General features: G+C 40.9%; 1 protein-coding gene across 3 annotated transcripts; it reads right to left on the minus strand.

Moving 5' to 3' along the window:
- Positions 1-1201: 1201 nt before the first annotated feature.
- trmt2a (tRNA methyltransferase 2 homolog A) lies at positions 1202-26895 on the minus strand. Of its 3 annotated transcripts, XR_009807602.1 has the most exons (14): positions 26802-26890; positions 21582-21634; positions 15407-15976; positions 12848-12956; positions 9128-9309; positions 6864-6978; positions 6665-6780; positions 5843-5954; positions 5661-5783; positions 2383-2458; positions 2166-2282; positions 1991-2087; positions 1682-1929; positions 1202-1650 (listed from the first exon to the last, which is right to left on the minus strand). XR_009807602.1 is itself a non-coding variant. In XM_061907105.1 (13 exons), exons 3-13 carry the CDS (start codon positions 15967-15969, stop codon positions 1755-1757), a joined length of 1785 nt encoding a protein of 594 aa, XP_061763089.1. In that variant the 5' UTR covers positions 15970-15976; positions 21582-21634; positions 26802-26895; the 3' UTR covers positions 1202-1754. The 3 variants fall into 3 exon arrangements, 2 of the variants coding, with proteins under 2 accessions (XP_061763089.1, XP_061763090.1); XM_061907105.1 differs by having other exon boundaries at positions 1202-1929; positions 26802-26895; XM_061907106.1 differs by lacking the exon at positions 26802-26890 and having other exon boundaries at positions 1202-1929; positions 15407-15973.
- Positions 26896-27054: the final 159 nt, after the last annotated feature.

Raw genomic sequence — 27054 nt, forward strand, 5'->3', positions numbered from 1 at the left:
GGAACATTATCACAATTTCAAAAGGGTTAAAAACAATAAAAATCAGTTCCCAGTGGCTTGTTGTATTTTTTTTCAAAATTTTACCGGTCTCGGAATATCCCTAAATAAAGCTTTAAAGTGCCTTATTTTCGTCTCTCTGCGAAGACACTGGCCATTTCCCTGTGACGTCACACAGTGCTGCCAATGTAAACAAACAATGGGAATACCACAGCAAGATATAGCGACATTAGCTCGGATTCAAACTCGGATTTCAGCGACTTAAGCGATTCAACAGATTACGCATGTATTGAAACAGATGGTTGGAGTATGAAAATATTGAAGAAGAAATTAAAGCTATTGAGCGAATAGCTATTGACGCTATTCATTGCCATAGCATGGCCGAATAGCTGCGTTAGCATCGCCGGTAAAATGTGCGGACCAAACGATCAGGACTTTCGCATCTTTTGACACTGGAGCAACTTAAAATCCGTCGATTGGTAAGTGTTTGTTTCGCATTAAATGTGGGTGGAAGGAAACGTAATATAGTTGCAAATGCATCTACAGGTTATCCATACATCTCTGTGCCATGTCTGCTTTAGCACCGCCGGTAAATAGCATGTTAGCATCGATTAGCTGGCAGTCAACATCAACAAAACTCACCTTTGTGATTTCGTTGACTATCGTTGCAAATGCATCTGCAGGTTATCCATACATCTCTGTGCCATGTCTGCCTTAGCATCGCCGGTCAAATGTGGAGACACTCTGGCACATTCAATGGGGGTCTGGTGGCAGACACTTTGGCATCTTGGGGCCAGTGGTGCAACTTGAATCCCTCCCTGTTAGTGTTGTTACACCCTCCGACAACACACCGTCGAGGCATGATGTCTCCAAGGTTCCAAAAAAACGTAAAATAACAGAGCTGAGTCCCGGTGTTTGTAATGTGTTGAAAATGAAAATGGTGGGTGTGTTACCTCGGCGACGTCACATTCTGACGTCATCGCCTCCAGCGCGATAAACAGAAAGGCGTTTAATTCGCCAAAATTCACCCATTTAGAGTTCGGAAATCGGTTAAAAAAATAGATGGTCTTTTTTCTGCACCATCAAGGTATATATTGACGCTTACATAGGTCTGCTGATAATGTTCCCCTTTAATGAGCCAGGTGCCACCACAAATGTATAGAAAACCTTGATATTGAACTAAAAAAAAACACTTCACAGGTAGTTTTGAAACAATACAAGTTTTATTCCAAAAGAAGTACATCATTGGGTATAACAGAATAACGAAAAGTAAAAATAATTTGGATGGTAAATTTAAATCTTCAAAACAAGAATTATTCTTTAATGTCTAATTCAGTGGTTCTTAACCTGGGTTCAATCCAACCTTTGGGGTTCGGTGAGTCGGCCTTAGGGGTTCCATGGAGGTCAAGACAGACCCAACTCATCCTGTAAATAAAAACTTTTCCCTAACAGTGTATCATGGACACTCCCAAACAATGTTCTCTCTAATTTTCCATCTGATTTGCAGGTGTTTAATTTGTTGTGAGTTCATGCACTGTGTTGGTTTTGTTCTTTGAACAAGGTGAGGTTCATACACGATTGATTTTGTGCACCAGTAAAAAAAAAACACAAATTAGTCTTGAATTTGAAAATGTTTTGTTTTTCGCTAAAGAAGGGTTGGGTGGATGCGCATATGAAATTGGTGGGGTTGGGTACCTCCAATAAGGTTAAGAACCACTGGTCTAATGAGAGTGTTTTGTCCACACATGAACCCATCTCTAAGATGAACAGACCTTTTCTTCCGGATGGTTGATCTGCTGCTGGGAGGTGCTTTCCCTCTCAAAGAGAAGAACCATCTCAAAGTGCATAGTCTGAGGAAACATGTCCACCGCCATAGCTCGAACAGGGCGGAAAGGTGCTCCGTGGACTCTGTTAGAGGGCGCCCTGCACAGGCTGAAGAGGATTTAAAATTGTAATAAAAATGTGGTTTAGCTGCAAGAAACTGTTAACTCACTCAATGAAGTTATTCATAGCTGCCTTGGCGTTGCACGAGACGTAAATCAGCTTCTTCACATGCGCCGCTCTCCTGATGGCGAGTATCACCTTGGAATCTACATTCAGGACAGTATCTACTTACAGCTAACCCAGATGACGGGAATGTTTTACAGGCCTTTGTTTAGTGAACTCACGTAATCCCGGCCTGGGTGGATCTACAATGGCCGTGATGTTGGGGGACACAAGAGCGCCGAGAATGTTGGGCAACGTCTCTTCAGCTTTTCCGCAGTGGAACTCAACGTTACTAAGACCTTGAGGAAGATGGAACGTCAAGTAAGAAAATACACACCTACGACCAGATGCCCCTTGTAAAATACTACACATACACCAATCATAGATGAGGGACAATACCGTTAAGTTTCGTGTTCGCTTTGCCGTCTTCCACAGCCGCCTGGCACAGCTCGATGCCAATAACCTTCTTGACCCTCTGCAGACAAGCCATCATGAATTAGGCAGTTTAATGTCAACACTTGCCAATACTCTGCTACTTTAACTCTGTAATGCATGAATTATAACTTCAGGATTTGTATTACCGTATTTCCTTGAATTGCCGCCGAGTATATAGTATGCACCTGCCTTGAATTACTGCCAGATCAAACTCGTCATGTCACAAGTGACACTTCACCTGTCATCATTTTCAAAATGGAGGAAGCTGATTTCAATCATTTGAAATCGCATAAAGGGAAGAAGATTAAGAGCTATTCAGTAGGATTTAAGGTCCAAGCTAGGGCTGGGCGATATTGCCTTTTTTTATCCATCCATCCGTCCATTTTCTACCGCTTATTCCCTTTCGGGGTCGCAGGGGGCGCTGGCGCCTATCTCAGCTACAATCGGGCGGAAGGCAGGGTACACCCTGGACAAGTCGCCACCTCATGGCAGGGCCAACACAGACAGACAACATTCACTCACATTCACACACTAGGGCCAATTTAGTGTTGCCAATCAACCTATCCCCAGGTGCATGTCTTTGGAAGTGGGAGGAAGCCGGAGTACCCGGAGGGAACCCACGCATTCACGGGGAGAACATGCAAACTCCACACAGAAAGATCCCGAGCCTGGATTTGAACCCAGGACTGCAGGAACTTCTTATTGTGAGGCAGACGCACTAACCCCTCTGCCACCGTGAAGCTTTTTTTAATATCGCGATATTTTTAGGCCATATCACGATATGAACACTTAGTGCATATAATCACAGCAGTTTGATGATTCTATGTGTCTACATTAAAACATTCTTCTTCATACTGCATTCATATATGCTACTTTTAAACTTTCATGCAGAGAGGGAAATCACAACTAAGTCAATTGACCAAAGGTGTATTTATGAAACAGTTATTAAGCAGTGCCACAAACATTCCAGTCATTTCCAAAACATAAATTGCAAGATTGTCAGACATTTCAAGTGTGAAATCTAAAATGAGCTGCATACCAGGAAATCAAATAGTATTTGTCCTTCACTATGTGGTATGTTACTAAGGTTAGGAAATTATCTTCATTCTCTAGCGAGTGACTCTACAAATGATGCTACATATTAGCAGTAATGCTACTTTTTCCCCCCACACTTGACAAATTACGGTTGTCTGTTCGACATATTCCCACTTGAAGCCGAACCACCGCCAGGCGATGGAAACCCTGCTGTTATTGGGAATTGAGTCTTCCTTCATTTGTTACCAAATCCGCACCATCTTTCTCTCGTACGGCTACGTTAGCAGCTAACGTTAGCCACGCCTCTACCTCTCTGCCAGGCATGGGCGTGTATGTGACGTATGACGTGACAGTCTGTGACGTATGTAAGAATGTGCGCCTGCTTGTCTGCGAGAAGAGCCTGAAGTGTACGCCCGCAGCTAAAAGTCCTGCGTGTGAACGTATACTCGAATATTACGATATAGTCATTTTCTATATCGCACAGATAACCCCGCGATAAATCGTATATATCGATATATGACCCAGCCCTAGTCCAAGATGTTGAATATGCTAAAAAGAACAGTAAGTAGCTATGTTTTATTAATATACCGTAGCTGCGTGTGTCAAATGAGTCATTAAATGACTCCCGCCTCCTGGTGGTAGAGGGCGCTAGTGATCCTTCTTGCGACTACTCGGCTGCAGAAGAAGTGACAAGTGTCGTGATTAGTGCTGGGAACAGATATGACGCGGGGGGTGCACAACGGACCTTTTAAGATGTAACACCACTATTATGCTGGTAAAGGTATAGCATTGGTGACCCCTGCTCTAGATACAGTATATGCAAAAAATGTGAAATGTCCACAGGCTTTAGCACAGGTGTCAAACAAGGCCGAGGGACCACAACTGTCCTGCCAGATCATTTTATGTGGAAACTACCCGTGTGGAAAATGTTCTAACTACTAACACTTTGAATAGTTGCCCACTGCAGTGACCATCATGCATCACAGCGTAAACCAGCGGTCACCAACCTTTTTGAAAGCAAGAGCTACTTCTTGGGTACTGATTAATGCCAAGGGCTACCAGTTTGATACATACTGAAATAAATTGCCAGAAATAGCCAATTTGCTCAATTTACCTTTAATAAATAAATAAATAAATATATATATATTAAAAAATGGGTATTTCTGTCTGTCATTCCATCGTACATGTTTTTCCCTTTTACGGAAGGTTTTTTGTAGAGAAATGATGAAAAAAGCACTTAATTGAACGGTTTAAAAGAGGAGAAAACACGAAAAAAATTTAAATAAAATTTTGAAACCGTTTATCTTCAATTTCGACTCTTTAAAATTCAAAACTCAACCGAAAAAAGAAGAGAAAAACTAGCTAATTAGAATGTTTTTGAAAAAATTAAAAAAATCATTTATGGAACATCACAAGTAATTTTTTTTTATTAAGATTAATTTTAGAATTTTGATGACATGTTTTAAATAGATTAAAATCCAATCTGCACTTTGTTAGAATATATAAAAAATTAGACCAAGCTATATTTCTAACAAAGACAAATCATTATTTCTTCTAGATTTTCCAGAACAAAAATGTTAAATTCAAAAGACTTTTTGATTTTACAGATTTTCTAGATTTGCCAGAATAATTTATTTGAATTTTAATCATAAGTTTGAAGAAATATTTCACAAATATTTGTCGAAAAAACAAAAGCTAAAATGAAGAATTAAAATGTATCTATTATTCTTTACAATAAAAAAAATTAATTTGCTTGAACAATGATTTAAATTGTCAGGAAAGAAGAGGAAGGAATTTAAAAGGTAAAAATGTATATGTGTTTAAAAATCCTAAAATCAATTTTAAGGTTGTATTTTTTCTCTAAAATTGTCTTTCTGAAAGTTATAAGAAGCAAAGTAAAAAATAAATGAATTTATTTAAACAAGTGAAGACCAAGTCTTTAAAATATTTTCTTGGATTTTCGAATTCTATTTGAGTTTTGTCTCTCTTAGAATTAAAAATATCGAGCAAAGCAAGACCAGCTTGCTAGTAAATAAATACAATTTAAAAAATAGAGGCAGCTCACTGGTAAGTGCTGCTATTTGAGCTATTTTTAGAACAGGCCAGCGGGCGACTCATCTGGTCCTTACGGGCGACCTGGTGCCCGCGGGCACCGCGTTGGTGACCCCTGGCGTAAACCATGTGCCACCACTTTCAGTTTAACATACCTTAGCCAGAGAGATGCCAATAGTTCCAGTCCCACAGCAAATGTCCAAAACTGTGCTGCTCTCATCCAATTGGGCCCACTCCCCCACCGCCGAGTACAGAACCTCTGCTCCTGCAGTATTCACCTATCAAACAGGATTTTGAGAAACACATTGGAGAGTAACTCTGGACATACGTTTCTTACCTGAAAGAAAGAATGAGGAGATATTCTGAATTGTAGACCGAGGAGTTCCTCGTAAATGCAGTCGTCTCCGAGCACCAGCTCACATGGCAAGTTGTCAGCGTTGGGGGATTGTCTTTGGTGGGAAATAAATGTCGTGAACATTTTATGAGCGTCACCTGACCATTGATCCTGGTCAAACTGACACTTAACATAATTGGCCACAACATGTTTTCTAAAAGTAAATACAAAATGTAAAAAAATCTATTTTGAGATGCAAAATTACCTTTCTACTAAGGCTACTTTTTTCCCCATTGTTTGAAACAACTGAGCCACCCGTGTTTTTAGAAGGGTGAGGCCCGAGCAGTTTGTTTACATGCTCATTTAGTTTTCCTATTTAGGCTTATTGGACCCTAATTAGAATAAAAACTAAGAATCGTCTTTTGTATTTTGTTTATATTTACATTTAACACAATTTCCCAACTCATATGTTAACAGGGTTTGTAGTCCCCAGCACTCACACACCACCACTCTATTGCGTCGGCCGTGTGGAAACATTGTCCATGCAGTCCCGATGTTATAAATCTTTGTTAGTCATTAAACGATTAATGGGAGGAACAGACTAGATTTCTAAGCTTTTTCTAATCAATTAATCTTTGCCTCCTGCCAACAATGATCCCTCCTGCTTTGTATTCTCATTATCCGGCAGAACAGCTTGTTTGTGTATTAAGGGTTTGCCATCTTAGGCACATCATTATTACAGTAGTAAACAATTATTGATGCATCTTTTTCCCCTGTGCAGAATTGCTTTATCCTATGTTAACACTGTAAAATATGTCTTCTTACCTTTGACCCTCTCTGACAAAGTAAAGAGAGGTTATTCCGCTGTCTTTGCCCTCTCCATCTGTGAAGTATTTCTTCATGGAGCTCTTTAACACATCCAGTTCTGTTTCTTCAAGTTTCTGGAATGAAAATGTGCATGAAGTGGTACATAAATGCTGATAAAAGTACCTGCGTTGTAAGCAACACTTGAGTGTTTGTCTACCTGAGGATTAAAGAACGCCATTGCCATGGCTTGTTTGGTCCTGGTGGTCCGAACAGTCAGCTGCTTCCAGTGGCCTTCATAAGTTTCAGGACTGTAGACGGTGTAAGGTGTTGACCTATCCCATCAATTTAAATCAACTTGATTAATTGGCGTGAGTAGAAACACAAAGTATGATGTGTGAACATTACCACCTCCACTTAGGGATGGGCAATGTGGCCTAAGATCTGTATACTGCAGCCTCCTACGATAAAGATATGTATCACAACATATATCCAGTATTTGGTACGTAAATAATAATACAAGTCCGAGTCCATGGTTCTCGCCCGGAAAAGGGTGGAATGCCATCTCCGGGTTGGGGAGGAAACTCTGCCCCAAGTGGAGGAGTTCAAGTACCTAGGAGTCTTGTTCACGAGTGAGGGAAGAGTGGATCGTGAGATCGACAGGCGGATCGGTGCGGCGTCTTCAGTAATGCGGACGTTGTACCGATCCGTTGTGGTGAAGAAGGAGCTGAACCGGAAGGCAAAGCTCTCAATTTACCGGTCGATCTACGTTCCCATCCTCACCTATGGTCATGAGCTTTGGGTCATGACCGAAAGGATAAGATCACGGGTACAAGCGGCCCAAATGAGTTTCCTCCGCCGTGTGGTGGGTCTCTCCCTTAGAGATAGGGTGAGAAGCTCTGCCATCCGGGAGGAACTCAAGGTAAAGCCGCTGCTCCTTCACATGGAGAGGAGCCAGATGAGGTGGTTCGGGCATCTGGTCAGGATGCCACCCAAACACCTCCCTAGGGAGGTGTTTAGGGCACGTCCAACCGGTAGGAGGCCACGGGGAAGACCCAGGACACGTTGGGAAGACTATGTCTCCCGGCTGGCCTGGGAACGCCTCGGGATCCCCCGGGAAGAGCTGGACGAAGTGGCTGGGGAAAGGGAAGTCTGGGTTTCCCTGCTTAGGCTGTTGCCCCCGCGACCCGACCTCGGATAAGCGGAAGATGATGGATGGAATAATAATACAACTATTTTAAACCGGGTGACAATAGCTCCTAATTTAGCTGCTGGTAAATAAAATAAGAGTCTCGGAAAGCTGGCGTGCACAAGTGATGTGCACGCCAGCTTTCTGAGGGATCGCTTGTGCACGCCAGTTTTCCGAGACTCTGTATTTAGTTAGCGCAGGCAGCATGAAGCAGGGCTTTTATTGCGAAGATAGGAAATGTGCAGTCGGCCTTTAGAGTTTTGACGGAAGGTACGGCGCGAGAGTCTGTTGAAATAAAAAGTGTTTCTCGCCTTCCTCTCGGTCATATTTTCATAATAATGATCTTGCAGCAGCCAGCGTCATCTCACAAGACCCTCCGGTACCGTGAATGTCATTTAAGTGACGTCTTGGTGAAGATTGATGATCACTAATTTTTAGGTCTATTTTTTTTTAAAAGCCTGGCTCGAGATCGACTGACACACCCCCCGCGGTCGACTGGTAGCTCGCGATCGACGTAATGGGCACCCCTGGTCTAGACTCTCAACAACACATCATTCATTTCCAGACTATGATTACTGCTTTGCAAAAAATATTTTTTACCCCAAATAAGTGAAATTAGATCATCTCCCATGGCACACTAGTGTGCCGCAGCACAGTGGTTGAAAAACATTGTCCTAGAGTGTGTAGTGCAGAGTATTTACCTATTCCTCTGATAATCTTTGTAAAAAATGGTTTATTTTTCGCCATGGAGGTGAGGTGAATTGATTAACGTGGACCCCGACTTAAACAAGTTGAAAAACTTATTGGGGTGTTACCATTTAGGGGTCAATTGTACGGAATATGTACTGTACTGTGCAATCTACTAATAAAAGTTTCAATCAATCAATCAATCAGATTTGCTCACTTAAATGTAGCTTTGCTCTGTGGCGAGACTTTAGCCGTTAGCAAGAATGCTACCGTTGATGCAGTCATCCACTTGTTGCTGTCAAACTTGCAGGAAACAGCTAGAATGTGTCAAACATGCACTATTATGAGAGTATAAAAACCTTTATCGTCGACCATGTTTGTATCATATCTATATCGTGCAACCTACCTCCATCACTGTTATTTGTACTGTAGGCCCATGTATTTGATCCTGATTCACACTCGTATTGCTCCTGATCAATTGCAACAGAGGTCAATTTGAACAATTTGAGGTTTTGACACACAATTACTGACGTGTGCATATATTTTTAAATATAAAACGAGCAGGACGAGACCCCTTTCAAGCATACTGGGAGGAGGATTTTACAAACCTGATAAAGTTTTGAAACGCGTGGACAACTTCCTTAGCCTCGGCTGAGACGTGGCACGCTTCCTCCGGGCCCACGACAGCACAAGAACCACCTTTGTATTTCCCCAAGCGGAAACCCACCGTCTTATCTTCCCCGTCCGCGCCCATGGAGACGAGGAATTCACACTTGTTTCTGTAGTTGGTCTGTCAGGGTAAGCACAGGTTGGACATCACTGGATTGAAATGTGTTGAACTCAAATGTCATGTTTTTAATATAAACAATCATTTAGTGGTCTTTAGGGCTGCAACAATTAATCAATTAGGGGGAAAAAAGACTAGATTCATAATCTGTTGATTTAGTTAGGGATCTCCAACCGGGAAAGGAATAGAAAAAATGTCCCTCTATTTGCTGGAAGTCCGCAAAAATGTATCTTTTAAGGTTTAGCTCGGTTGGTAGAGCGGCCGTGCCAGCAACTTGAGGGTTGCAGGTTCGATTCCCGCTTCCGCCATCCTAGTCATTGCCGTTGTGTCCTTGGGCAAGACACTTTACCCACCTGCTCCCAGTGCCACCCACACTGGTTTGAATGTAACTTAGATATTGGGTTTCACTATGTAAAGCGCTTTGAGTCACTAGAGAAAAAGCGCTTTATAAATATAATTCACTTCACTTCACTTCACTTCACAATGTGGTTAAATAACTGAGTGCCCATGACTTTAACACACAGACATACTAAACAAAATTAAAATGCAACACTTTTGTTTTCGGTTGCCATTTTCAAGATCTAAAACTTATACTGTATACACAAAAAAGACATATTCCTCTCAAATATTGTTCACAAATCTGTCTGAATCTGGGTTTTTGAGCACTTATTTGCCAAAATAATCCATCCAACCTCACAGGTGTGACCCATTCCCGGGCGCGGCCACTGCTCACTGCTCCCCTCACCTCCCAAGGGGGTGACCAAGGGTGATGGATCAAATGATAGATAGGTATTTCTTGTCATTGCACAACAAAGTAAAAATAAACTTTGATGCCCGATTGTAGCTAGCTGAGATAGGCGCCAGCGCCCCCCGCGACCCCGAAAGGGAATAAGCGGTAGAAAATGGATGGATGGATGGATTTCAGCACAACCCGTTCAAGATTGGACAAAAACAAACAGTGGACAGGGTTACAGAACAGGAACGCTTATGAGTCGCCAAAAGGCGCCCCATAAAAGATGGGAAAAAGGTCAACGCTGGAGAAGGATTAGTAAAAAAATACAATCTAAACTGTGCTACTAAGAGGGCCCAGTCTGGAGTGGGGAAAAAAAAAACCTCCATAGCAAAGCACATATACATATTACAACGTACATCTCGAGATATCTAGCAACAGAGGGAAGGGAGTTCGGGGTCATGATGGTAGGCCGCAGCTCTCAGGTGTTGACCATTCATTCATCACCCCTTTGGGATTTGCGTCGACGGCGTTTGGGTGTGTATGCGTGGCGTATATTTTTGCGGGTGTGTGTGTGTAAGACCGTAGTGTGTCTCAGTTACGCGGCTTTGATGTATTGTGCACTCGCTAGTCCAAAGTCAACAACAACAGGTGTGTGTCCAGGAGAGACAAGAAGGGAGTTTCTTGTGTCTTTGCCGCACTGTCCTACTGGAGAGTCTCAAAACCAGGGAAAAAAATCCAAGTTAGAATGTTTTGTATGCGGGTGAAAGTAAAATTTGGTTTTCACTTAAATTGTCTATGACTGGTCCTCAGAACTGCGGGGTAGACAGTCCGATGTGATCTACAGTTCTTCCCGCATCCTCCAATCATTTGTGGCAGCTTTAAGGTACTTTGAAGACTGCCAGCAACTTCCAATTTGTCGACAAACAAGAGCAACAATTACTCCAATCAGCAGATGTCCTGTTGTCATAATTCCAAAAAAGGTAGATATCTTCACGTCCTCGACAGAAAAGGGTCGCCAGGCACGCGGGACTCATTCTTATCCCAAGAGTCCGTCGTGTGTCGAGCAACAACCGCTTCGTCACAACAGCAGGTTCCCCTAAACCGAAGATCTTGTCAATTTTGTTGAGGCCAGTTAAATAGATCCAATGTTTGGATTTGGACAGCAGTGCAAAAAGAGGCATCAAGAAAGTTAAGATGAAGAAGCAAGCAGGAGAGATAAGGGAGAGGAAATGGGAGCGTTCACCCTCTGAGTGCCAGAGAATAATTTTGCCACACCTTGTGTGTAACAATCATTGGTACTTTACTTTTTATCAAGATGCTGATTAAGCAGCATGATTATTGCCTGAGGCTGCCCACAAAAAAAGTCCACTCTGAACCGTTCAGTTTTGGTTTCTTGCGGGGCTCAGAAAAGCAGTCAGTATCTGGTGTGACCACCATTTGCCTCACATCTCTTTCAATCAATCAATCAATGTTTATTTATATAGCCCCAAATCACAAATGTCTCAAAGGACTGCACAAATCATTACGACTACAACATCCTCGGAAGAACCCACAAAAGGGCAAGGAAAACTCACACCCAGTGGGCAGGGAGAATTCACATCCAGTGGGACGCCAGTGACAATGCTGACTGAGAAACCTTGGAGAGGACCTCAGATGTGGGCAACCCCCCCCCCACCCACCCCCTCTAGGGGACCGAAAGCAATGGATGTCGAGCGGGTCTAACATGATACTGTGAAAGTTCAATCCATAGTGGCTCCAACACAGCCGCGAGAGTTCAGTTAGTCACGTATAGTCGATCAGATTGTTGGTCCACTCTTCAATGGCTGTGTGAAGTTGCTGCATATTGGCAGGAACTACAACACGCTGTCGTATACGCCGATCCACAGCATCCCAGACATGCTCAATGGGCGACATGTCCGGCGAGTATGCTGGCCATGCAAGAACTGGGATATTTTTAGATTCCAGGAATTGTGTACAGATCCTTGCAACACGGGGCCGTGCATAGTCATGCTGCAACGTGAGGTGGTGGTCTCGAGTCAATGACAGAACAATGCGCCTCAGAATCTCGTCACGGTATAAAATGCACTTGCGTTCATTGTCCAGACCATAACACCACCACCATGGGCCACTCCATCCACAAAGTTGTTGTCAGCAAACTGCTCTCCCACACGATGACATCTGCACTAACAAACTGGTGACTCTTGGATTTCATGAAATTGTGCAGTGACCAGCATATGTATACATTCTGCAAATAAAACCATTTTTGGCGTACAGTAAACCCTCGTTTATATCTGGTTCCGGACATGACCGCAATAAACAAAAGTCCATGAAATAAGGATAAATTAGAAATGAAACATTTACATAGCAAGAGCATTAAAAACCTGTTTATTACCTTCTAATTTTCAACATTATGAAAGCCCTCCTGACGTGAACTAACACCCTTCAGCCACCTTTATATTATTTTAATCCAAGATAGTAAAGCTGCCTGAGGCTAAGCCAATCAGTGGCCTCAATACTGAACAGCATTCTCTGATTGGTTTGCTCTCATCTAGAGGCAAATACTACATCCATCCATCCATCCATTTTCTACCGCTTATTCCCTTTCGGGGTCGCGGGGGGTGCTGGCGCCTATCTCAGCTACAATCAGGCGGAAGGCGGGGTACACCCTGGACAAGTCGCCACCTCATCGCAGGGTCATATTTTTAGTCCAGTTACACATTTTTCATGCTTGAAAATACTTAGGGTAAAATGTTGTATGCATTTTCTGATCCCTAGTGTATGTGTGTGTGTGTGTGTGATGACACAAACCTGTGTAGGAGATGGTTGAATAGTCTCCAGGGGACAACACATTTTGTTGTGTTTTCCTTTCATGTCGAAGAGCCAAGGCAATATACCTTTGTTGGTTTTGCCAATCTGTCTGATAGGAAAAGAACAAATTGATGTAAATATCACACCTGTCAACACTCTCATTTTGAAAAATGGACATTTTCCTGGGCAAATAGGGGAAAATAAGGGATTTTATCCCAAAAAAAGTACAAATTTACTGGCATGCTTTTATTTTTTTTTAAATCCATGAAAAAGACGGCGCTTAAATGGCAGCATATGTTGTTCCAAAACCTGTATGTACCTTTCAGCATTAATGGTGCCTTCACAGATGTGTAAGTTACCCATGCCTTGGGCACTAATGCACCCCCATACCATCACAGATGCTGGCTTTTGAACTTTGCGTCGATAACAGTCTGGATGGTTCGCTTCCCCTTTGGTCCGGATGACACGATGTCGAATATTTCCAAAAACAATTTGAAATGTGGACTCATCAGACCACTTTTCCACTTTGAATGAATCCATCTTAGATGATCTCGGGCCCAGAAAAGCTGGCGGCATTTCTGGGTGTTGTTGATAAATGGCTTTCGCTTTGCATAGTAGAGCTTTAACTTGCACTTACAGATGTAGTGACAAACTGTATTTAGTGACAGTGGTTTTCTGAAGTGTTCCTGAGTCCATGTGGTGATATCCTTTAGAGATTGTTGTCGATTTTTGATAGTGTCGTCTGAGGGATCGAAGGTCACGGTCATTCAATGTTAGTTTACGGCCATGCCGCTTACGTGGAGTGATTTTTCCAGATTCTCTGAAACTTTTGATGATATTATGGAGCGTAGATGTTGAAATCTTTAAATGTCTTGCAATTGCACTTTGAGAAACGTTGACCTTAAACTGTTTGACTATTTGCTCACGCAGTTGTGGACAAAAGGGGTGTACCTCGCCCCATCCTTTCTTGTGAAAGACTGAGCATTTTTTGGGAAGCTGTTTTTATACCCAATCATGGCACCCACCTGTTCCCAATTAGCCTGCACACCTGTGAGATGTTCCAAATAAGTGTTTGATGAGCATTCCTCAAATTTATCAGTATAATTGCCACCTTTCCCAACTTCTTTGTCACATGTTGCTGGCATCAAATTCTAAAGTTAATGATTATTTGCACAAAAAAAAAAGTTTATGAGTTTGAACATCAAATATGTTGTCTTTGTAGCATATTCAACTGAATATGGGTTGAAAATGATTTGCAAATCTTTGTATTCTGTTTATATTTACATCTAACACTATTTCCCAACTCATATGGAAACAGGGTTTGAACATGGGAGATAAAATTACGGTAAAAATGGTCAAATATGGAAGGTTCACAAGAAAACATGTTATATCCTCTGATGTCAGTTAAAGGGGAACATTATCAGCAGACCTATGTAAGCGTCAATATATACCTTGATGGTGCAGAAAAAAGACCATCTATTTTTTTAACCAATTTCCGAACTCTAAATGGGTGAATTTTGGCGAATTTAACGCCTTTCTCTTTATCGCGCTGGAGGCGATGACGTCAGAATGTGACGTCGCCGAGGTAACACAGCCACCATTTTCATTTTCAACACATTACAAACACCGGGACTCAGCTCTGTTATTTTCCGTTTTTACGACTATTTTTTGGAACCTTGGAGACATCATGCCTCGACGGTGTGTTGTCGGAGGGTGTAACAACACTAACAGGGAGGGATTCAAGTTGCACCACCGGCCCCAAGATGCCAAAGTGTCTGCCGCCAGACCCCCATTGAATGTGCCAGAGTGTCTCCACATTTGACCGGCGATGCTAAGACAGACATGGCACAGAGATGTATGGATAACCTGCAGATGCATTTGCAACGATAGTCAACGAAATCACAAAGGTGAGTTTTGTTGATGTTGACTGCCAGCTAATCGATGCTACGCTAATCGATGCTAACATGCTATTTACCGGCGGTGCTAAAGCAGACATGGCACAGAGATGTATGGATAACCTGTAGATGCATTTGCAACTATATTACGTTTCCTTCCACCCACATTTAATGCGAAACAAACACTTACCAATCGACGGATTTAAGTTGCTCCAGTGTCAAAAGATGCGAAAGTCCTGAGCGTTTGGTCCGCACATTTTACCAGCGATGCTAACGCATGCGATGGCTATGAATTCGCTCAATAGCTTCAGTTTCTTCTTCAATATTTTCATACTCCAACCATCTGTTTCAATACATGCGTAATCTGTTGAATCGCTTAAATCCGAGTTTGAATCTTAGCTAATGTCGCTATATGTTGCTGTGGTATTCCCATTGTTTGTTTACATTGGCAGCACTGTGTGACGTCACAGGGAAATGGCCAGTGTCTTCGCAGAGAGCCGAAAATAAGGCACTTTAAAGCTTTATTTAGGGATATTCCGAGACCGGTAAAATTTAGAAAAAAAATACAACAAGCCACTGGGAACTGATTTTTATCGTTTTTAACCCTTTTGAAATTGTGATAATGTTCCCCTTTAAAGTTTGAAACTTGTGCCCATGTACTCACTTTGCCAAGCCCTGCAGAACCGCCACAGCCTCCTGTTGCTTCCTCTTCAGCTGCTCCTCGTAAGGTACATTCCACAAAGGGGTCACCACGTTGGCAATTTGGACACTCAGCTCCTCCTCGTCGCCTTCTGCTCGCTTGGCAGGAGGCTGCCCTCCTGCTCCCTCCTCCTCCTCCTGCTGCTGCTTCCTCTTCCTCTGAATGGGGTCCGCCTTGGGCTTAGCCAGCCTGACGCTCAACACCTGGCCCTTCCACTGCATCCCGTGCACCATCTTCATGGCCTTGTCGCGCTCCTCCTCGTTCTTAAAGGTGACGAAGGCGAACCTGCTCATCAGCTTGACTTTGTGCGGGTTCAGGCCGTGCTTGGCCAGAAACTTCTTCAGGTCGTTAAAGCCGATGAACTTGGGAAGGTTCTGGATCTCCACTTTGAAGATCTCGGATGTGAAGAGGTCCTGCTTGATGTAACCATACATGCCGGGCTCGGATGTGGTTCTGACATCATCTGGGGCTGCACGCTCCTGGGTAGGTGCTTCAGTCACCACGCTGCTACTAGGAGAATCTTCCATGACTCTGCTAACAAAGTAATAATATTATTTTCACAACAACAACAAATACTCTGGGAAACACCCACTAAACCAGGCCTGGGCAATTATTTTGACAAATCTGTCTAGGGGCCAGTATATCTGATTTTTAGGAACATTAAAGGCCTACTGAAATGAGATTTTCTTATTTAAACGGGGATAGCAGGTCCATTCTATGTGTCGTACTTGATCATTTTGCCATATTTTTCCTGAAAGGATTTAGTAGAGAACATCCACGATAAAGTTCGCAACTTTTGGTCGCTAATAAAAAAAGCCTTGCCTGTACCGGAAGTAGCAGACGATGTGCGCGTGACGTCACGGGTTGTGGAGCTCCTCACATCTGAACATTGTTTACAATCATGGCCACCAGCAGCGAGAGCGATTCGGACCGAGAAAGCGACAATTTCCCCATTAATTTGAGCGAGGATGAAAGATTCGTGGATGAGGAAAGTGAGAGTGAAGGACTAGAAAAAAAAAAAAAAACCGGACGGCAGAGCCATTCAGATGTTATTAGACACATTTACTAGGATAATTCTGGAAAATCCCTTATCTGGTTATTGTGTTACTTGTGTTTTAGTGAGATTAGATAGATAGATAGATAGTACTTTATTGATTCCTTCAGGAAAATTAAAATTCCAGCAGCAGTGTACAGAGTTGAGATCAATTTAATTAAAAGTAAAAAGTAAATAATGGGGGTTTAAATGGAAACAAAATAGAGAAATATTACAAAAAGAATAAAAACAATGGGAATAACAATATAACAGTAAAATAAGAATATAACAAGACAAAATAGGCAGTAGTGACCATGTTATGAAAACGTATTGCACTGTTATTGTTTTGCATCCCCTGTCATCCTAGTACCCCCCGCCCCCCACCCCAGAGAGGAGTTGTACAGTCTAATGGCGTGTGGGACAAAGGAGTTCTTGAGTCTATTAGTCCTGCACTTGGGATGAAGCAGTCTAGCACTGAACAGGCTCCTCTGGCTACTGATAAAGCTCTGCAGAGGGTGACTGGCATCATCCAGGATGCTCACTAGTTTGTCAACAGTCCTCTTCTCTGCCACCCTCACCAGTGAGTCCAGTTTCATTCCCATTGTAGAACCGGCCCGCCTGATCAGTTTCTCAAGTCTGGAGCTGTCCTTCTTAGATGTACTGCCCCCCCCCAGCACACTACCATGTAGAACAGAACACTGGCAACCACAGACTGGTAGTACATCCACAGGAGTTTTTTACAAATGTTGAAGGACTGCAGTCTCCTGAGGAAGTACTGGTGGTCCGTGTTAACAGTCCAGTCCAGCAGATTATATAGTCGTACCTGTACAACCTGAAAGTGGGAGGTGTGTGGCCACGGGTGTGGTGACCGCCAGTGTCTCCGAGGGAAGCCACGTTTCTCGACGAGGCGAAGGCGGCCGGGCTGAGATTTTTTTTTCCCCTCCTCCACGGTGGAAGTAGCCGACGGTCGGGGGCGGCCGGTGGGAGGAGGCAAGAGAGTCTGCAGTTGCAGGAGGAACGACGCAAGCTCTCCGCTCATGTCTACGGTAAGAGCTGATTTATTACCACCATTTTCTCATCAAAAACCTGCCGCTTGACCGCTCTGTTCCATAGTAAAGCTTCACCGTCATCTTTCGGGAATGTAAACAATTAAACACCGACTGTGTTTGTGTTGCTAAAGGTGGCCGCAATACACCGCTTTCCACCTGCATCTTTCTTCTTTGACGTCTCCATTATTAATTGAACAAATTACAAAAGATTCAGCAACACAGAGGTCCATAATACTGTGGAATTATGCGATGAAAAGAGACGACTTATAGCTGTGAACAGTGCTGGACCAAAATGTCCTCTACAATGCGTGACGTCACGCACACGGGTCATCGTAACGTGACGTTATAGCGTGATACTTCCGCGCGAAATTTAAAATTGCAATTTAGTAAACTAAACCGACCATATTGGCATGTGTTGCAATGTTAATATTTCATCATTGATATATAAACTATCAGACTGCGTGGTCGGTAGTAGTGGGTTTCAGTAGGCCTTTAATACAAAATCTCACAATAATGTCTGATTGAATGCTAAAAACATTATGACAGACCGCCTTCAAAAACTAAATGGAATTTTTATTTTTTTTACTGAATGAGACACCCAGAATGTACATGAATATAAAGAATCTGGGATTAACAATATTAACAAAGAACGATAAAACACTGAATATTTAAAGAAACAAGTGTGTCTGATTTTTAGGAACACTAATACAAAACCTCACAATAATGTCTGATTGAATGCTAAAAACATTATGACAGACCGCCTTCAAAAACTTAATGGAACTGTTTTTTGTTTTTTTTTATTGAATGAGACATCCAGAATGTACATGAAAATAACGAATGTGGGATTTACAATATCAACTATGAAGGATAAAACACTGAATATTGACAACATATGAACATCACACCCCCTCTCCATCCACATATTTTAAAATCAAGCGAAACGCAACAAAATGCGACAAACAGCGAAATAGGAACGCGAAGGGTAAAAAAAACAAAAAAACAACCTACAATCTGATATATCCATACCTGCCAACCCTCCCGATTTTCCCGGGAGACTCCCAAATTTCAGTGCCCCTCCCGAGAAATCTCCCAGGGCAACCATTCTCCCGATTTCCACCCGGACAACAAAATTGGGGGCGTGCCTCAAAGGCACTGCCTTTAGCGTCCACTTCAACCTGTCGTCACGTCTGCTTTTCCTCCATACAAACAGCATGCCGGCCGGGTCACGTAATATATGCGACTTCTACGTACACATAAATACTTGATCGACAGCCATACAGGTCACACTGAGGGTGGCCGTAACACTGTTACAAATATGCGCCACACTGTGAACCCACACCAAACAAAAATGACAAACACATTTCGGGAGAACATCCGCACCGTAACACAACACAAACACAGAAGCCCTTGCAGCGCTAACTCTTCCGGGACGCTACAATATACACCACCGCTATCACTTAACCTTCATCTCTCAAATTTGGAAGTCTCAAGTTTGGCAAGTATGGATATTTCAGTAAGCTTTACAACTTTGTTGTAAAAATCTCCTTCCGCGTCTGTCCCTGACACCCACATTTCAGGCTGACACTCTGTGGAAACGCTCCCCGCCCACACTGCTTGGTGCCTCTTCTGACCTGCTGTGACTTAGATGACCATAGTAACTACTTAGATGACCATAGTAACTACTTAGATGACCATAGTAACTACTTAGATGACCATAGTAACTACTTAGATGACCACAGTAACTAATTAGATGACCACAGTAACTACTTAGATGACCAAGGTAACTAATTAGATGACCACAGTAACTACTTAGATGACCACAGTAACTAATTAGATGACCACAGTAACTACTTAGATGACCACGGTAACTAATTAGATGACCACGGTAACTAATTAGATGACCATGGTAACTAATTAGATGACCATGGTAACTAATTAGATGACCATAGTAACTACTTAGATGACCATAGTAACTACTTAGATGACCACAGTAACTAATTAGATGACCACAGTAACTACTTAGATGACCACGGTAACTAATTAGATGACCACGGTAACTAATTAGATGACCATGGTAACTAATTAAGATGACCATAGGAACTACTTAAGATGACCAAAGTAACTAATTAGATGACCATAGTAACTACTTAGATGACCATAGTAACTAATTAGATGACCATAGTAGCTAATTAGATGACCATAGTAACTACTTAGATGACCACAGTAACTACTTAGATGACCACAGTAACTAATTAGATGACCACAGTAACTACTTAGATGACCACGGTAACTAATTAGATGACCACGGTAACTAATTAGATGACCATGGTAACTAATTAGATGACCATGGTAACTAATTAGATGACCATAGGAACTACTTAGATGACCAAAGTAACTAATTAGATGACCATAGTAACTACTTAGATGACCATAGTAACTAATTAGATGACCATAGTAACTACTTAGATGACCATAGTAACTACTTAGATGACCACAGTAACTACTTAGATGACCACAGTAACTACTTAGATGACCATAGTAACTAATTAGATGACCACAGTAACTACTTAGATGACCATAGTAACTAATTAGATGACCATAGTAACTAATTAGATGACCAAAGTAACTAATTAGATGACCATAGTAACTACTTAGATGGCCAAAGTACCTAATTAGATGACCATAGTAACTAATTAGATGACCACAGTAACTCATTAGATGACCATAGTAACTAATTAGATGACCATAGTAACTAATTAGATGACCATAGTAACTACTTAGATGGCCAAAGTACCTAATTAGATAACCATAAAAACTACTTAGATGACCATAGTAACTAATTAAATGACCTTAGTAACAAATTAAATAACCATAGTAACTAATTAAATAACCATAGTAACTACCTCCTAGATGACCATCTGGTAACAAATTAAATGACCATAGTAACTAGGTTATCATAGTAACTACTTAGATGACCATAGTAACTACTTAGATGACCATAGTAACTACTTAGATGACCATAGTAACTAAGTAAATGACCATAGTACCTAATTAAATAGTCATAGTAACTACTTAGATGACCATAGTAACTACTTAAATGACCATAGTCACTAGGTTATCATAGACTCTAATTAAAATTACCATAGTAACTACGTTATCATAGTAACTAATTAAAGTTACCATAGTAACTAATTAGATGACCATATTAACGAATTAGATGACCGTATTAACTACTTAGATGACCATATAGTAACTAATTAAATGACCATAGTAACTACTTAGATGACAATAGTAACTAATTAAGGTTACCATAGTAACTAATTAGATTACCATAGTAACTAATTAGATGACCATATTAACTACTTAGATGACCATAGTAACTACTTAGATGACCATAGTAACTAGGTTATCATAATAACTAATTAAGATTACCATAGTAACAAATTAGATGACCATAGTGACTAATTCGATGACCATAGTAACTAATTAGATGACCAAAGTAACTAATTAAATGACCATAGTAACTACTTAAATGACCATAGTCACTAGGTTATCATAGTAACTACTTAAGATTACCATAGTAACTAATTAGATGACCACAGTAACTCATTAGATGACCACAGTAACTAATTAAATGACCATAGTAACTAATTAGATGACCACAGTAACTAATTAGTTGACTATAGTAACTAGTATATCATGCAAAAGCGCAGATTCCAACCATTGAAAGACTTAGTATAGTTGAAGACTTCCGGTCTTTAGAAAACATGAGTGCACATCTTAAAAGCAGCTACACTTTCCATCTTAAAGATGTAAAACAATTCTGGGGGGCAAGATTGAAAAGTTTAAGGGCCACATGTGTCCCCCGGGCCTTAGTTTGCCAGATCTGACCCAAACCGACACATTCATACTTCAGTCACACAAAAGCCACACGACAGATGGTTTAAGCGAGCTAATACAACTTTTAAGCACTCAACATGTTTGGATGTGACGTCTTACCTGCCGACTCTTCTTGTCAACATGTTTGGATGTGAGTATATTAGAAGATGTGTCTTACCTGCAGACTCTTCTTGTCAACACCAGACTGCTGTTGTGTCCGCCATGATGATGTCACCACGTGGAGCTTCTTCTTCTTCTTCTTTTGTTTTTATGGCGGTTGGCAAGCAACCTTCTGGTGTGCATTACCGCCACCTACTGTAATGGAGTGTGGACCGAGGTGGATCCCTACTCTATATTCTTTTACTTAACCCAGTGTTTTTTAAATATGTGTATATTGCTTTATATCCTATGTTTTCTGAATGCAATCCTAATATATCTCCCACTTCTAACCTAATATTTTCTTTTGCTAACTTATTTTCCAGTATTTCTCTTTCTCTATTATATTTCCTACATTGTATTAAGACATGGTCAACATTTTCTATCTGGTGGCAAAAATCACACAGCCCTGTAGTATGTTTGCCTATCAATTTTAGTGAACTATTTAGATATGTATGCCCTAATCTCATTCTAGTCATAATGTCTTCTTCCTTCCTATTTCTACCCCCTCCTCTCATTACACCTACTTTCCTCTGGACTTTGTAAAACTCTCTACCTTTTGTTTCCTTATTCCAATTATCCTGCCACTTTTTATTGTGTTCTATCTTAATTATGCTCTTCACTTCTTCTTTACTGTGCTTCATCTCCATGTTTACTTCTGTTTTAGTGGTTGCTTGTTTTGCGTATCTATCAGCTAACTCATTTCCCTCAACTCCTACATGAGCAGGAACCCAGAGAAATGTTACCACACCTCCCGCTTTATTTATTCTGTAGATTGCCTGAACTATTTCATAAACTATATCTAGTCTTGTTTCTGATGTTATGTTTTTTATGCTCGTCAATGCACTGCTGGAGTCCGAGCACACGACTACTTTCCTAGCTTTGTTTTCCTCTATCCAGTTAACTGCCATATAAATTGCTACCAATTCCCCCGTAAAAACAGATAGTTTATCACTAATTCTTTTATTCAACACTATATTTCTCTGTGGGATAACTGCAGCAGCTCCTACTTTACTATTTATAGTTTTTGATGCATCTGTGTATATCATAATATTATCAAAAAACATTTCCTCAATCCGTTGTTCTATTTGGTAACTATTTAAATGTCTATTCTTCAGTAACTGCATGTCTACCTTTGGGTTTTCATACATCCACGGTGGTATTGCAGGAATTGGTACTGTAGGGCTCACTTTAATATCGTCAATTTGTGTTTTTTTACATATATCTCCTATTATCCACCCAAAACTATTCATTTTTTTCTTCCCTTTTTCTTGGCAATTTGTTAGCACTTGACGGGTTGGATGTCCTTGCTTGGATCCTTTTAAGTTTGCCCAATAAACTGCTGAGAGTTGATCTCTCCTCATGTCCAAAGGTTTTTCATTCATTTCTACTTGTAATGCTGCCACTGGAGTAGATTTAGTAGCTCCACAACATAATCTTAACGCCTGCGACTGGATCCGGTCTATTTTCTCAAGTAGAGTTTTTGAAGCAGATCGATAAATAATGCATCCGTAGTCGATAACAGACCGAATTAAAGTGATATATATTGTTTTCAATGTTAACCTATCAGCCCCCCAATCTTTACCCCTCAAAGCCCTCATTATATTTAACACCTTTTTACTTTTCTCCATTATCTTGCTGATGTGGGTTGACCAGTTAATATTTTTATCAAACCATATTCCTAAATATTTAAAAACTTGTACCTCTTCTATGTTTTCTCCATAGAGTTTTATTTGGAGCTTGTTTTGTATTTTCCTCTTCGTAAAATGTATGACTTTTGTCTTTCCAACAGAGAATCTTAAACCCCAAGCCGTCCCCCAGTCTTGAACATTATTTACCGCTTTTTGAATCTTCTTTTCTATATAATTTGTATTTCTACCTCTCTTCCACATCACTCCATCATCAGCAAACAATGCCACCTCCACTAACCCTTCCACTTCACTAAAAACTTCATTTATCATGATGGAAAATAGTACTGGACTTATTATACTCCCTTGTGGGGTCCCATTTTCCACTTTGTATTCTCTACTATATTCATTTTCTATCTTTACTAATAATGTTCTACTTGTTAAAAAGTCTTTTATCCATCTGTACATTCTTCCTCTAATCCCAATCCTATTTAGTTTCATCAGCAACCCCTGTTTCCACAACATATCATACGCTTTCTCTATGTCAAAAAATACCGCAATTATACTTTCTTTATTTATTTGTCCCTTTCTAATTTCCTCTTCCAGCTGCACTGCTGGGTCATTTGTGCTTCTTGCTTTGCGAAAACCACTTTGGTAGTTTTTTATAATTTCTTTTGACTCTAAATAATATATTAATCTTTCATTAATCATTTTTTCCATTACTTTGCCCAAATTTGAGGTCAATGCAATCGGCCTATAATTTCCTGCCTCTTCCGGATCTTTCCCTGGCTTGCATATTGGAATTATTACAGCTGTTTTCCACTCATCTGGTAATTTTCCTTCTTCATATATCCTATTATATAATTTCAAGACCACTTCTTTGCCGATGCTACCTAAATTTTTGATCATTTGATAACTCACCAGGTCTTTCCCTGCCGTCGTATTTTTAACTTTTTTTAAAATTCGAACCATTTCATCCAAAGAAAATGTCATATCCACAGTGTTGATAAAACTATTATCGTTGTCTTCCTTCATTTCCTCAATATTTACACTAATTGTTTCTTCTCTCTTTTGTTTTTCTACATTTTTCAAATTATCATTACTGTGCACTTTAACAAAGGTTTTTGCTAAAAGTTCTGCTTTTTCTTTATTTCCTACCACACTCCGCATTCCATCTTTCATCACATGATTTTTATGTTCTTTTCTGAGCCCTGACATTCTCTTGATCATTCCCCACACCTGGCTTAAAGGAGTAGTTCTATTTAGTGTTTCACAAAAAGTTCTCCAATGGTGTTTTCTTGTTTTTTTAATAACATACCTTACTCTAGCTTGATGCCTTTTATACTGGATCATGTCTTGGAAATTATGTGTTCTTCTCAATATTCTAAATGCTCTATTCCGTTCTTGTATTGCATCTGTGCACTCTTGTGTCCACCACGGCACTATCTTCCTTCTTCTCCCTATACTATTCCTTGGTATGCTCTGTTCGGCTGCTTCTATTATGCACTTTGTAATATCTGTATTTAATTGTTCAATATCTTGATTTATATCTACTTCCTTTAAAGTTATGTCGGTAATTTCCCTAAATTTCTCCCAGTCACCATGATTATACTTCCATCTTCCTTCTATCCTAGTGCTTTCTGTCCTATGATTTATGTTTATGTGAATGACGATTGGATAGTGATCACTTCCCATTGTGCTGTATTTATTTACTTCCCACTCCACCTTTCCTGCTAACCCTTGTGACACTAGTGTTAAATCTATTGCTGTTTCTTTACCCGTGACGACATCTAACCTTGTTCCCGACCCATCATTCACACACACCAGTTCTTTTTCCTCCAAAAGTGCTTCCAATGTATCCCCATTCCAGTCATCCCTTTCACCCCACATTGTGCTATGTGCATTAAAGTCACCACACCAAATAATATTGCCACTCCAGTGCTCCATTATTGTTTCTAGTTGGTGAATTTCTAATTTCTTGCATGGGTTATAGAAGTTTAGTACTTTGTATCTTTCTTTATTATTCCATACTTCTACTCCTACTATCTCTAGTTCTTGTTTTACTTTTAATATTGAATAATGCATATCTTCCTTAATAAATATGGCACATCCTCCTCCTTGCCCATCATTCCTATCTTTACGTATCGTTATATATCCTTTTATTATAAAGTTTAATTTTGGCTTCAGCCATGTTTCTTGAATACATATTATATGTGGTTTATTTTCCATATTATTAATATATCCCTTTAATTCCTGTCCGTTTGCTATCAGACTTCTGGCATTCCACTGAACAATTAACATGGCGTTGGATTGTGGTAACATGACTCGGTCTCGTCTACTCTCTGTAGCTCACCTTGCACCTGTTCCCAGGATAATTCTTTTAAATTTAAAAACTTTGCTGCTGCTTTGACAATTATTTTGATTTTCTCAGTCTTGTTTCTAGCCTGTTCTGTACAATTTATTACATAAGCCAGGAATACAACTAGTTTATCCATGGAAATTCCTGTATTTGCTGCCTCTTGTTTTTTATTTCTTGAACTATTTTCACTTCTGTCCTGTTCTGCACTTTCTTGATTTCTTATTTTAACTGCCTCTGCATAAGTAATATTTCGTTCAACTCTGATTTGCTGTACTTCTGTTGCCTGTTTTCTTATGATGCAGCCCCCATACGCTGCTGTGTGATTCCCGCCACAATTACAACACTTGACCTGTTCATTTTCTCCACATTGTCCATATTCATGCTCCCCTCCACACCTTCCACATCTCATTTTAGCATGACACACACTAGCTATGTGCCCATAGCGTTGGCACTTGAAACAACGTACTGGGGGTGGCACGTAAGCTCTAACATAGAAGCTTAGATACCCAATCATGATTCTCTCTGGTAGGACCTCCTCTGCAAATTGCACTAGCACAGATTCGCTCTCAGTCTTTTCACCGTTCCTAAATGCCATCAATCTTTTCATCGTAGTGACAGTTCCTCCTTTTATTTCTCTTTTCAGATCATCTAAATTTTCTCCTCTTGGGATTCCTGTCACGACTCCTCTTGCCCCCTTCCGTTCTCCCACTTCGATTTTTTCCTTTATTATTTTGTTGCACAGTTTTTGCAATCGCATTGCTTTGTTCTTTTGCTCTCCATTTTTGCATTTAATCAACAGCCGTCCGTCCCTGAGCACCTTCGCTATCTCCACCTCTCCAATGTCCTTCTTTAATCCCTTAACCAGAGTCATCAAACTAATGTCATTCATATCTTGGTTTGACTTAAATGTATAAATGATCTTATATTCATCCATCATAACCCTTTTCCTCTTATCAACCTCTTCATCGTCTTCATGCACTCTTTTAGTACTCGCCTTTCCTTCACTCCCTCCTCTCCCCTTCTTTCCTCTCTCCACTCTAGTCCTATCCATTTCCATACTATCCTCATACATCCCGTCACTATCCCCTTCCATCTCGATCCAGTCACAAAACAGCTTATGCTCAACCGCCAAAACAGATTTAGATACTCTCGCCGCCGCCAAATTCACTCCAAATGTTTGGTAGTTCCGCGTCTCTCCTCGTCTCCTCCAGCCTCTGTCCGCAATGGCTGTCTGGTAACTCCCCCCCAAAAAACCTCACCACGTGGAGCTGTGACCTTTCAACTCTCTTAAAGCGGTACAAGCTCATTTGTTGTCCGAGAGGCGGCGTTTTAACACGTTGCTTGCTGTTTTCATCAAAATCATGCCAGGATGTTAATGACAAAATATACACATATTTCAGATATGTTGTACAAATGTTTGCTTCGGCACTTCCGTACATCTTATAAGGGTGCACAACATCGAGCGCTACTGTCTACTGGCGCTGACGAGACGCGAGGCCGCCATCTTG

The sequence above is a fragment of the Nerophis ophidion genome, linkage group LG07 (assembly GCF_033978795.1).
Source record: "Nerophis ophidion isolate RoL-2023_Sa linkage group LG07, RoL_Noph_v1.0, whole genome shotgun sequence".
In the NCBI taxonomy this organism is placed as follows: Eukaryota; Metazoa; Chordata; class Actinopteri; order Syngnathiformes; family Syngnathidae; genus Nerophis; species Nerophis ophidion.

Coding starts and splice junctions, on each gene's coding strand:
- trmt2a (XM_061907105.1), bottom strand. CDS start 15,969: ATGGAAGATTCTCCTAGTAGCAGCGTGGTGACTGAAGCACCTACCCAG. Junction 12,957..15,406: donor GTTCTGCAGGGCTTGGCAAA/GTGAGTACATGG, acceptor TTTTCCTATCAG/ACAGATTGGCAAAACCAACA. Junction 5,784..5,842: donor CTCCTCATTCTTTCTTTCAG/GTAAGAAACGTA, acceptor CCTGTTTGATAG/GTGAATACTGCAGGAGCAGA.